At 43.5% G+C, this 13,408-nt stretch overlaps 1 protein-coding gene across 2 annotated transcripts in view; it reads left to right on the top strand.

Annotated features, from left to right (window-relative positions):
- MAPKBP1 (mitogen-activated protein kinase binding protein 1) overlaps positions 1–13,408 on the top strand; it is a 101,668-nt gene that overhangs the window by 80,165 nt on the left and 8,095 nt on the right. Inside the window, exons 20-29 of one of the 2 annotated variants that reach the window (XM_059819887.1) lie at positions 3,032–3,180; positions 3,888–3,937; positions 4,448–4,684; positions 5,719–5,888; positions 7,534–7,679; positions 8,167–8,337; positions 9,216–9,294; positions 10,849–11,159; positions 11,954–12,196; positions 12,326–12,865. In XM_059819887.1, coding sequence (XP_059675870.1) covers positions 3,032–3,180; positions 3,888–3,937; positions 4,448–4,684; positions 5,719–5,888; positions 7,534–7,679; positions 8,167–8,337; positions 9,216–9,294; positions 10,849–11,159; positions 11,954–12,196; positions 12,326–12,865 — 2,096 coding nt within the window. The remainder of the gene's footprint in view (positions 1–3,031; positions 3,181–3,887; positions 3,938–4,447; positions 4,685–5,718; positions 5,889–7,533; positions 7,680–8,166; positions 8,338–9,215; positions 9,295–10,848; positions 11,160–11,953; positions 12,197–12,325; positions 12,866–13,408) is intronic. The other variant, XM_059819888.1, reaches the window with a different exon arrangement.

Here is a 13,408-nt window from a genome sequence, read left to right as displayed (position 1 = left end):
TTTTGATGCCAGATCAGAAGTGGTGCCTGAGCCTGTGCTGAACTACTGCAGTTATAACACCAGGGAAACTCTGAAGTCAGAAGCCTTATGATCTTTCTGTGGGGAAAAGCAGGGTAACTTTCTTTTCGAAACCCTTAGGCATTTGGGGAGGAGGGGAGGCAATCTGCTAGGGATCCCTACCACACAGGGTGTTACAGTTTCATAAATAGGCCCCTAAAGCTGCGGGTTTAAGTAGACAAGATCAGAGGGGGAATGCTAACAACATACGTCTTTAAATGGATAGTTGCCATTCTTGTCTGTTTTGTTTTGTTATAAGAAAGAAGGGCTGAAGTCAGGACATGCAAAAGAATACAGAGTACCTAATATCAGATGTCTTAATACAAGAACTCCATAAAGAAATGTGGTGCTTTTAAGTCTATATATGTGTCCTGAAGACTTTCTAATTGAAGGTCATTCCTTGCCATTGACCCTGTACTGGCAGACCCTTCAGAAACTGGGAGCTGAAGTGCAACTGACTCTGCGCATCCATACAGAGCAAGACCCAGGCATGGTACTAGAATGGGATAGTTCCTCAGCAAAGGAAGAAGACAAGAGAAAGGGCAATGTCACATGTATCATGAGAATTGGACATGTCTGTACATGCTGTTCTGGAATAGCTGCTCGGAAACATTTATTCTGGTATAGTGATGCTTTGTTGGGGTTTGGCTGAACCTGCTCTTAGCAGGAATTCAGCAAAATCCAGGAATTTTATTTCTTTGCTTTCAGAATGCTCTCATGTGATGCTTATTTGGAAGCAGCTCCCATGATTGAAACCTCACCCTACGTTACTCTGACTTCCATCTAAGCATGAACAAGAACTGAGGAAGAGTGTTGAGGAGATGTGTGCAACAGAGTGGGGCTTAGAAGAAAATCCAAAGTACATAGAGGAAGGCAGGGAAGGAAGGGAGAAGGCAGTAAAGGCTGAATTGAGGGATTGACTTGGGCAAGCACAACAGTTAAAACATTCAAGACCGTGTGAACCTAGGTTTAATTTTCAGCAGTATCTCTGTTTCAAGTCAGTGGGCCTAAGATCCTTTTGAAAACGCCATTCAGTTATGTCCCTTCAAGTCACAGGACTGAGTTCGAAAAGCATATTTGAGTTGTAAAAAGGAGGATGTGAAAGGGGGGCATGAATTTTTGCTGGGATAATGCAAGATAACCTTACGTTTATATCAGACGCATGTGACTTCATAATTTATTTGGCACTTCCTGTGAAGTATGAAAAAATGCCCATCTGACTTCCAAAATATGTTTCGCATTCTCTTACTCAGCTCCTTTGACAATATTGCAGCATACATTTTTTCCCCCTTACTAATTTTGTCAGTCACCGTCTGATGGACAGAGACCATCTTTCTGTTTGTAACATAAAACACATTGATAGCAATCCTCCCTTCTCCATTTACACCAGTGACAGTACATGCAGGAATTTAGCAGTCACATAACCTTGCCTTGCCATATCACCTCATCGTAGTGAGAGATTCAACCAGAAGGATGTTAAAATGTCTAATAATCCTACCCTTCTTCCTCAATAAATTCCTCAAACAACCATCATGAATACAAGCAGAAGGATGCTATCAAAGTTACTGATACAAAGTTAATATTGTCTACCATATGTAAATGTAATATACCTCAGAGGCTGAAACATGGCATATCCTCAAATGTGTTGTGGTGCTTGAACTTTGTTGGGATTCCCCTGGTTAGGCACAAGAACTTGAGTGTGACAAGATGGACAATAGAAAAGAGGAAGAGACTGACAAATTCAAATGTCAAAAGGAGATGAGGGCAGCCAACATGAAAGTGTTTCACTGGAGGACTCTGCAGACTACACTCAGTTTCACTCTTCTTTTTGCCAGAACACCTCAAAGCTCATCTGAGAGCGTTGGGTAGTTACTGCTCAGCCACTCCTAATAAAATGGAAATTAATATTCTGGCACTATATGGGAAGAGAAAAGATGAAAATACCATAACAACTCCTTACCATGTTTCAATACTGTGTGCTATCTGTCAGCTGCAGGAGAGGTTGGTCCCTGGCCAGGCTGTATTTGGTGGATGAGCTATTTTTATTTCATGAATAATGCTTGGCACTCAACACCCACCAGTGATATCCTATAAATGTCACTAATGATGAGTTTGGCACTCTAGCTGAAGGCCATGGAGTGGGCGCTACTCGAATTTATTTGTTAGGGTTTCTTTGTTCAATTATTGTCCAAAGAGGGTTAGATGATTTGGTTCTGTTGACTGAAGGGGTGAGGGGAGGAAGGGGAAGAGGAGAAGAAAGAGGGAAGATAGAGTTTGATGTTGGTAAGTGTCCTTGATTTGGTACTGGGGAATTCTATGCTGGGAGTGCCTCTGAGGTCTGTGTGGGAACACTTGTCTGATCTACTTTGATTAAAGATCTGCCCAAAATATGTTTTACATTATTCGTTGTGCCTGAAGGCTAAAAAAGGCAGCACAGTGCTGTTACGGTGAGTGGGCTGTTCCTGCAGGTTCTGTGTGGTGCAATCCTTGATGTGAACCTGTCTCTTGTGTGATAATTTGCCATATACCCAATTGCTGTCAAACAGGGAGTATCTCTATGACATTTTTGATGTGTAAAACAGTTCCAGAGAGGAGATGCTTAAGGGTGGGGAAAATATTTGCCTTTCAAATATGCTCTACCATCTTGACCTTATGAATTGGCAGGGTCTGAAATGGAAGGCCAAGTTTCATTCCACTTGACTTTCTCAGACTCGTTTACATCTGTTCTGATTTCTGTCATCCTTCCACACATAGGAGACAATTGCTGTGGAAGGGTCTACACACCTTTGTGGAGGGTTTAACTTGTCCTGTTTCTCAGAGATGGGTTTTGCTAGAGCAAGGGCTGTTTGGGACAGTTGAGGCAGCCTGCTGAGTGTGGATGGACATAAGGTGTAAAACTGCCTGGTGAAAGGATTGAAATGGTGGGCAATTCTTGAGACAGACCATAACACTCCTTCCAATTCCTGCTTCCCAGGCATGAATCCATCTCTGCCCTGTCCTCTGTGCCTGCACTCTCATCAGACAGCGACAAGGATGGTGAAGACGAAGGGAATGACGAAGATGAGTTACGTGGGCTGCAGTCTTTCCATATTCAGTCCAGCTGCAACACTGAGAGAGACTCAGGTATAAATGGGAGAGGGGCATGGGCAGAGATGGAGAAAAATGGCATGAATGTGAAGTGGGGAGAAGATGAGAGACACTGGCTTAGGGATAACAAGATATTGGCAGAAGGAGAAAGACCAAGACAGAAACAGATGGATCGACACCAACGGGTAACGTGGAGTTGCTCATTCCTGCATCTGAAGAGGGGTACATTTTGGAGTTCTCTGATTAGAAATTCAGTTGTTAAATTGCCAGGTTTCTTGCTAGTTCCAACTGGCCAAACAAATTTTGAATTAGTGTCCTGGGCTTGGGTCTACAAGCTATTAAAGTCCACAGAAGCCAAAAGAGATCTCACAGAGGATTCTAGAGATGTCTGGTAAAGCTTACAGTAGAGATTACCATTACTAATCTGAGGTATTTTTACCACAGATGCTACACTGTATTGGAGCAGGTTTTTTTCCCAAGCCTTTGGTGAGCCACTGCACCATGGCAAGTGTTCTGCAATGGATCTGCTGAGTCAGTGAAAATGTTGTATAAAACAGTACATCTCCATTAAAATTTTGATACAGCAATTTAGTAGTCTATGGGAAAGCATGTGTTGGCAGTGGTCTGCTGGTTCAAAAGGTGTAGGAATGCTGTCTTTGAGGAAAGATGAGGTAAGAGGTCTTTAAAAAGCTGGACTACTGGTCAAGCATGTCAACTAGGTATATATCTTTTTCCCTTTCCAGATCCAGACCTTACCCTCTCAAGAAGCCTTTCCCATTGGGAAATGAGGAGGGTGAGTTGCTAAACCTTCAAATTCTATTTCTTGTCATAGAGAAACTGGAAAAGAAATTCCCATAGAGATTAAAAACTTCATTCTCACTGGTGGGAAAGGTGCAGCTGTGGTGGGAAACCACTGAGAAGCCTCTCTGAAGAACGACTTGGGGATCGCAAAATATAGCCTAGTTAAGAGACAGTTTCACTTGGGATTTTTACACCAGTATCTTTCCATTAGATGTTATGCTTTTGTCCCCTTCATTTCTGGCCTGAATGTCACATAGTGCTGATTGTATACTTGGATCCGAGTGAGGCCTTTAGATGTTCAGTTATGCAAGAAGCAGCAACAGAAGTATCATCTTTACTTGATGTTGTTATGATTAAGGGAGGAATTTTAAGCTGTCTCACTGACAGGGCTTTTATGGAGGTGGATATAATTGCATTTTTCTGTGGGTCTTCTGTTTTCTCTCCTGTTTTTCTGTCAGCAGAACTCAGTCCCTAAGACTGTCTTTCTTTCAATTTCCTTCAGGCCAAAGAGATAGCAGCAATCCAGCACTCGGAGGCACCGATGAGCAAGATGCCCCGGCAACGTGGGCGCTGGTCCCAGCCAACCAGCAACATAGAGATGACTGTGAAATCCATGCTTGACTTGCGTCAGTTGGAGTCTTTCTCTGTTTCCCGTTCTCCGAGTCGAGACTCGCTGTCTCAGAACAGCAATGGGGATGACAGAGAAGAACAGGCAGATCTTCCTGTGCACATCAACAAAGTAAGGGCAGTACTACTCTAAGGAGGTGAATTTACTCTGATTGCATCTGACCTGCCTCTGTTTATTACTACCTATACTTATTACTACCTGATGCCACTCTTCATGTCTTTAGAGGTGGCTCTAAATGTCTTCTGAGAAACCTGTTCAGATAACTCTTTCATAGTTAGTACTCCTGTAATGTGTGACTCTGGCTTTTCTGCCATCTTGTAGCAGAGCCCATAAGGGATCAAGGTTTCTTTCCAGTGACAGAGGAAGGCCTCATGTTTTCTTTTAGCTCTTTGATTATTTATGGCAAAAACAAGCTGAGAAGCTGAGCTTGGAATTACAGACGTGTACTTCATTACCTGTTAGCTCACTGGGCTGGGGTGCAGTTTCTTGACTCCAGTAGCTACTGAGATGTGGCTTATATGATGCCATTAGTTGTGGGCTGTGATAGATTATTAAGTTATCTTTAAAATGTATCCAAGATCTCAGTGTCGATGGGTCACAGCAAGTAATGCATGCTCATACATCAGAAGGCTAATGACTGTTTCCCAGTAGCAGTCTGTCCTGCTGTCTGACTTCATTAGAGTTTTTCCTGCCTTTATAACTGAGTGACTGAGGAGAGGATTGGGCTCACTGCGTGCAGTAAATCAGTGTTTTTCAGCTGTGGCCCACAGACTTCTCTGAACTATGTCTGATCAGTCTACAAAAGGGAATGGAAGAACCTGCTGCCACGTGGCTTACACTCCTGATGTGTGTAGTCAAAGGGGGATGGGGAGTCCAGTGCTTTACCAGAGAATTTTAGGGGACTGCAAACAGGAAACAAAATAGGAAACTATAGCAGTAGTCTGTCAAGTTTAGGAGATAAGGAACAGGAAAGACATAGGAGTGCTGTGTTTTCTGATCTTAGATTTCTGATCATATTGCGTGCTGTAATGCGTGCTTTCTAGCTCTGCACAGCGTTTGCTGGCTTAAGGAAAAACACTGGTAATACCTAGTTTTCTCTCTCTTTTTTGTTTTTATTTATTTTATTTTATTTTTTTAAAAAACAGGTTGGCAGCTCAATACCTTCCCAAGATAACCGGTCTTGTGTGCGACCCCAAGTGATTCGGCTTGTGTCTTGTGAAGAGGGGATTTTCTCTCAGGAACTGGAACCTTCTGAGAGCGAGGAGTGTGTAATCTACCCTGAGCAAGATGAAATACATCCCACAGATCCTAGCAGGTTAAAAATAAGCTCTCTGCTGTGCATGGCTTAGATGTTTCTCGTTTAGTTTGCTTGCAGCTTGTGTGATAACTTGGATGAGTTGACTTACTGCTTGATTGATACCAGGCATGTTTACTTGAGAGTTTTATGCCAGCCTGATGCTAAAGGAATCTGAAATGAAGAAGGCACCATTAAAATAATCTTTCTGTGGAGGAAACTGCACATCAGCAGCCTCCTCCGGGTTTTTTTGTTGAATAAACAACTTGGGAGCAGCTTTTTTGCTTTCTCCCTTATCTGGATTGAAATAAGCAAGAGAAAACTTGGAAGCTGGAAACCCACCCAACAGTGACATATATGTGGCAGTGAAATGTCTGCCCAGGAGAAATGACAGGACCCTATTATTTATGACAATTGAAAACCTAATTGGGCAAGAATTTAACAAATATAGTAGGTGATGACCCTGTTGTGGGAAATAGAATGGCTTGCATGAGATAGGTGGAATTGAAAAGGACACTGGAGACCTTTTTTCTTCCTCTGCTGTTTCTTCTGTTTTAGTTTTACCTCACTTAATTTTCTGTTTCATTCTGTGGTCAATTTTTTTTCCTTCCCTGAATTTTATTCCTCCCTTCCCCTCTTAACCTGATGCTAATAGCCGTTTAATTTCCTCTGTCTCCTCCTGCTCTGTTACAGAGAGTGGACTGATAGCTTTAGATGAGCTTTTATGCAAGAGTGCATGGTAAGATTTTGCAGTTGAAGCTGCTAGGTTTCTCCCAGTTTCTCTTTATTTACATTTTTGATTTTATTATGATAACATTTGGACAGAGCAGACCCATGTGCTGCTCCGTCATGTGAGAAAGGGAGGCCCTCTGGTGATGTTGGAACCAGACTGGACACATGTCAAAGTACGCAAAGTTTGAAAGCTGCCAGGGATAATTGCCATTCAGTTGCGTTGAGTGACTTATACATCCTACCTTGCGTTGGAGTACATCTGAAACTGAAATATTTCATAAAGTAGAAAACTTAAGTCCTCAGGCATCAGCCAAAAGAACGGTGCTGGTGTCATTTGACAAAATAAGACTCGTGAAACCCAACAGAAATCAGGAACCCTGTCCTACAATACTGTATTTTTGTACAACATTCTTCAGTAAATTAGTCTTTCTGAAACCCAGAATCTTCTCTATTTTGCAACACAGAAGTTGCCCAAAGAAGCAGGTCATAAACATGGAAAAAATACTATATTAGGGCTCAAATCTATGGCAAAGTGGAACTTCTATCATGTAGGTATAGGCCTGGTTTCAGTCCCTTTTTCATTACGTAGATCTCTACATTTGTTCCTTACCTGTGCTGGAAATCAAGCCAGGGCAGTGCTGGTGCCTGGTAATCATGGGAAACTGACAACGCCCAGAAAGTCAGACAGTCCCCTTGAGACTTCATTGTCCAAGCTTAATGAAATGCAAAAAATATACTGTATAATGATGAGAGGAATCAACTTCTTTTTCTCTTTAAAGCCTTACTTCTGTAATCAAAGGTGTTACTAACACAGGTAAGGCCTTATTAAAGTTAGAATGTGCTTCTTTACATGTAAACTGAATCAAATATGTGCTTCTTTACACGTAAACCAAATATCTCTTCTAGTGCTGTATCTTTCCTGTCTCTCTTGTAGTGAGTTCCAGGTAAAAGCGTTGCCCCACGGGAAGCTAAGTAGAGGTTATCACAGCAATGGATGCCCAGACAAGCACAGTCCTGACAGTGCCTGCTCTGTAGATTACAGCAGCAGTCGTCTGTCCAGCCCAGACCATCCAAATGAAGGTAAGATGCAAAGACATTATAAATGTATATATATGTGATGTGGAACACTGCAGAAACTTGCTGGGGTTGTTCTGTGCTGTGTTTATCAGTTGGTATCCTGATGTCTAATACTTGATCCTCTTCATGAGCTGAACTGAGGTCGCATTCCTATTAGTTTTACTAGTATTGCTGTAAAGATTCAGGCACATTTGAACAGACACTTCAGTGAAGCCACTGTAGAAGCAGGAGTTGGTTAAAGCACGCTTCCCTTGCGTGCCTTTGCCTTTCTTTTACCTTGCTAGGTAGGGAGGCAGGTTTGGTATTGATTTTCTGATAGGCTATACTGTTTGTGGGATAGGGTGGATTAGAGAATTACACTTTATACTGACCAATTTTTGCTTTAACATTCTAGGTTCAATTTAGCATCTTTGCTGAATATCTTTTTTCAACCTGACTAATGTTACTGTGATTAAGCTGTTACATCATTGTGTTTTTTGCCTTTTCCCAGATTCTGAAAGCACTGAGCCCTTAAGTGTGGATGGCACCTCGGACCTGGAGGGAGAGGAAGGAGAGGAGGACGTGGGTACTAGCATGCCAGAGGGAGAAATTCCCCATACACCCGATCAGGAAAAGTTCCTCAAGCAGCATTTTGGGACCCTGGGCAGCACTGATGGAAAAGGTACAGCTCTCTGCTCGGTGGGGGGACTTTGTAAGGTCACTCCAGATTTGTAGCCTGGTTTGATTTATACAGGGGACAAGTTCTGCTAGGCTTTCGGGGTGTGTGTGTGTGTGTGTGTGTGCGTACAAGGGGGCAAAAATGGGGAACCGATGTAGAGGCCTAAAGAAGAGCAACATCTGTTAACTCCATCAGTCCGTGGGTGAGATTGGGGTCTGTGTCAGTTTGGGTTAAGTATTGTCCCCGGAATCCTGACGAGCCGTTCTCTTGTTCCCAGACTAGCTGTTCCTGTTGTGTATGAAGGTATTAACTGTGTGTTCACCGCACCGCCCCCCCCACCGGCCCCCCCGCCTTAGATGACATGTAGTGGCCTCTAGTGGTATATGAAGGCATAACAAATGTCACAAAAGAAAAGGCTGAAATGCTGGGTGGAGGGAGAGAATAAGAGGAGACATCAGAGTGGCAAAGGAGCTGGTTAGTCTTTATCGACCAACTCCAGAACAAAGCGTATCTTTCTAGAATTGATAATGGTTGCAGGCTGCAATATCTATGTGAGTTGTCTGTTTTCTTTTTTTTTTTCCCTTTCCTTTGATTGGTTTGTCTTTTGCTTGATGCCAGTGCCTCACAGTCAGGATAGGACACAAAGGGAAGAGAAAAAGGAGGTAGCGTACCCTTAGGGAGAGTAGCAGTTTAAGGCAGAGTAGTCTAAGTAGAACAGAAAAGGCAATGCAATTTCATTCTCTGTGATTTTAGTTAAAAAAATCCCCTTGGATATAGGGGAACATTTTATAGTCTCTGTGATAAGAAAATGCGTGTGTCAGAATGTTTGTTCTGTAACTAAACTGCTCCCTTTTTCTCTCCCCTTTAAACAAAATTTTTAGGTGGCTCATGTAGGAATCTGGAAAGAACCGAAAACCTCAGCATTTCCTCTCGCTTTCTTTCCCAGTCCCCAACTCTCAGGTATGGCTCTGCTTGTTTTGAGTGTTTCTGTCTGTTTTTACTAGTGTGAGTAGGTCTTGTGCAAGGCCCTGGGGTCAAAATAGTTGAGCAAACTTCTGGCCTTAGTGTGCCTAGGCACAGCAAAGCGTTAGCATAGCACCTGCAGGCTGGTTGCAGACCCTTGTGATTTGGACATGCCATCCTGTGTCACCTTAACTGTTCTATTTCTTCCTAAAGCAACGCTGTTGTTTCGTTGTTTTTCCTCTTTCAACAGTGTGCTTAACTGTTTCATGATTAATGCCTTGATTGATTAAGCTGGAGGAATCGCTAATCATCTGATTTACTCTTCACTGTTTATGCTCTGTTTATTCTTTTGCATTTCATTCAGCTTGGACAATGAAAGTAGGCTTGTCAACTTTTCCTTTGTTTTACAGTCCTTTCTTACTCAGCTTCGTTTCTTATTCCCATGCCTTCACAGGGTGCTCTGGTGTCTCATACAAAGCCTCATGGGGATATTATTCTTCCAAGAAAACCTCAACCCTAAAGCACCCCAAAAGGCCTCTCCAAGCTGTTTCCCTTGTTAAAAAAAAAAAACCCAACAAAACAAACAAATAAAAAACGAACAAAAAATGGGGTAAATACTTTTGTTGATTTGGGTTCATAAATGTTTAAAACAAAGACTCATGTATTCCTCTAAAATGACAACCTGAAGCCTCAGCTTAAATTAATTTCTTTGTATAGGACTGAGCAGATTGGGGTACATCTTCTATGGTTCACCAGCTGTGTCTAGATTCACCATGTTAGGGAATTTTTTTTGTCATTGCTGTATTCAGCTGCTGTTGCTGCTGTCAGGAGTGCCTCTAAGTCTGACTCGCGTTGGGATCATACGTTTGGGAAGAAAGCCAGTGGTTAGCTATTGTGTAAGCTTCTGGAGAGTTGCAATGGTGAGTGAAGGAAGTCACTGGCGCTCTAGAGATGTAACAAGAGAGGTAGTTTTAGATTATGAAAACCTCTGGGCTTGTAATCTGTTCAGCTGTTTAAACCTGCCAGATTGAAAGTTGCCTCCTTTCCCAAGTAAGGCCACTGTGCTTGTCTGAAATGGAGAGGAAGAGGAAATTAGGCTTTCCTATTGAAGATCCTGACCAGCTTTCCTAGTAATTATGCTTTCATAATGTTAGGAAAGTATAATTACTTTTTCTTAGGGTATCTTAGAATGGATAAGGTTTCATTGTTAGTAAGGTGAGCTGAGAGAAAAGACCTGACCTGACTTTGCCCAGTCTTCCCTCTGCCTGGATTTTTCCTTCTGTTTTGCCTTCACCTTTTACAGTGTCCCCCCCGGAAACAGTGACCCAATGCTATTTGTGATCGTGCAGCCTAAGGTCAAATGCCTGAAGACCAGCGCTTCCAGGGATGAGTAGAATGAAGTGGTAACAGCCTAGGGCATTCTTTACTTTAAAAAAATCCAGATAGGGAAGGGCTCTTTATCCCAGAGAAACTGGCTTAATGCGTGTGGCTGTTTGTCCAGGGCAACGTACTTACTTGTTTTAACTGGGATTTCTTTATTGTGTTCTCTAGACGATTGTCACTCTCTTCGTCAAATCTGATACTGGATTCGAAGCCAGTTGAGCTGCCAACCCAGACCAATAGGTTTACACCAGACCCGTTGAAAAATGGCAGCAGCCATCCTGATGATGCATTGGAGAACAGCCAACTCCTGGAGAGTGTAAATTCAAATCGGGCTATTTATGTCCAGAAAAAACGCAGATCAGCTTTGGAGGCCAGCAGAGTTGGTATGGCTCCTGGACGGGTTATTGCATCCTTTCCAGAAGGCCCTGTGAATGCAGTGATGAGAAAGGCACAGTCAGTACACGACCTCGTTCATGAGGGTAAGGACACAGGTTGGAATGATGGTATAAACCCAAGAATGAAATGAGGAGATTTGAGTTTGAGTAGAGATTTAATTTAAACTTACGTCTTTCTGCATTCTGAGCTACAGGCTTTGCATGTCTTCTAATTCTCAGCCTGTCAAGGGAAAATATTTTTATTTTGTAATACAGATGCTGGTCTTCTAATTATCAATCTCTGATACTTGTCTGGCAGTTGTGGGAGGAGCAATGCCAAGGGTGAAATGAACTATTTGCAAAGAAATTCTCTCTTGCTGTGAGTGGTTGCTCCAGGCCAAGACTGAAGCTCCCCAGGGTGGAGAGGAGAGAAAGAGGAAAGGAGGGGGGGCAGTAAGAGGGAGCTTACTGTATCCATGCACTCTGTGTGAAAGAACTCCATTTTTGAAAAAGTCAACTCATGAACCATCAATAAGCACTCAGTTTGGTTTTTTTTTTTAAAAAAAAAATCTTATCACTGCAACACCATATATAAGTTTTTGCCTGCTTCCTCTGGCCTCTCAGTTAACGGTCACAGTGGTCTGAGGTCTTCTGGCCATACACTTTAAGAACAAGTCTTTCTCATCAGGTAAGCAGAGGTGTGTGAGCAGGATGAGGGATGGGTGAAAAAGAAAGCTGTTGAGGCTTGGTGATATTAACCTGAAGTAGTGGTTCTGTACACCTCTCCCAGTGGCTGAGCTGAGGCATATAGGCTGGAGCAGCTCTGTTACATTCCGATTTTGGAATTCACTGCAGGCTCTTGTCTATTTTTGGTATGTTTGTCTGTTTAATTTTCACAGATAAGGGTCCTGGAGTGATATCCTCTGCCAAGCAGCGTCCTCAGACTCTTATGGTGGTTGAGAAGGATCCCAGACCTAACAATTGCAGGGTGTTATCAGCCAGTATGTTGAAGATGGATGGATCTGGTGCTCTGCTGGCCAAAGATGTCAGGGCTGCAAAACCAAAGTCCTACATGAACCCCACAACCAGCTTCCGGGCTAAGATGTCAAGGAGCGTATCTGTAGGGGAAAATCTGTACCTTGGTTACTCCGCCGAAATGTTGACTGATGGGAGGACTAGCCCTCCAGTGGCAGAGAAGACACAGTTTAGTTCCACAGCAGATGCTGAGAAGATTAAGTTACCAGTGAAAGAAAATGTTCCAGTGAAGCCAGCACTTCAGCCAGTTGTAAACTGCTCATCTCCCAAGTCCTTCCATAGCAAGTTGGCATCATCAAATCGAGCACATCTGATTCTTGACATTCCCAAGCCATTGCCTGATAGACCCACGCTGGCTTCCTTCTCACCCACTACCAAAATAAAAACCCTGCTTGAGCCACAGTCTCCGCAGTCACCTGCTGGGGCCTGTAAAAAGAAACCCTCTTTTCCTGAGGTCCGAACCTCCAGGAGGGAGAATCAAACTGCTGGGTCTCTGGTTCCTGGTAGAGAGATCCCAACAGGACTTGCTAAGGAGAACCCAGCGGAGAGTCCAGTCTCAAGGACAAGTTGCCAGGATGAGCCAGGGGTCACTAATCCAAAACTGAGGGAGTTGTCAGAGGGCCGGCACCTAAGGTCTCCTGAGGGCACACTGCCCAGGTGCAGGGAGAGGATCACCGGCATCGGCTGTGTGCTAGACAACCAACCTGGACTTTGCCCACTAGATCCCGTCAGGCCGAGGTCTCCTACATCTGTAACTGCCTCGGCACAGGTCTCAGGTGTGCATGGATACCCATCTCTTATCTTCCCCCTTCTGTCTCCTGTCTTTGTGAACCGCCTCACGATCCCATCACATTTCTTTACGTCCAGCTTCTGGCCTGTCTCGTCCTGTCTGCACCTGTCTCGTTCCATAAGCCATCCCCTCAATGGTGAGACACTTCGTCAGCCTGACATCTTTTTCTCAGTCTTTAATTTCCATTGCCTCTGGGTCTTATGTCTGAAGGTCCTTCTTAGGTGAATGTTTTGTAGACCATGACACTCTCATGTTTTTAGTCATACAGTTACCTGTAGGGGCTAAAACCTCTTTCTGGTCAATGCTAAAAGCTGACGTGCTGGGAATCCCCGTGGGTGTGTGTAGGTTACATCTCCCATGCCCCCCTCAGAGCACGTCTGACCAGCAGATGAAGGTGCAAGCCAACATGTGCTAGCTGAACCTAGCAAGCACAGAAAAATAGTGACAGTGAAGTTACACCAGGCAGCTCAGGCTTTACTTTGTTAATGTGCAAGTGTGCAGGTTCCAGAAGGGTTTGCATACAGTTTTC

This window comes from Gavia stellata, chromosome 7 (assembly GCF_030936135.1).
Source record: "Gavia stellata isolate bGavSte3 chromosome 7, bGavSte3.hap2, whole genome shotgun sequence".
In the NCBI taxonomy this organism is placed as follows: domain Eukaryota; kingdom Metazoa; phylum Chordata; class Aves; order Gaviiformes; family Gaviidae; genus Gavia; species Gavia stellata.
The sequence above is the reverse complement of the archived record's forward strand: the minus strand, read 5'-3'. Positions and strand labels throughout refer to the sequence as shown.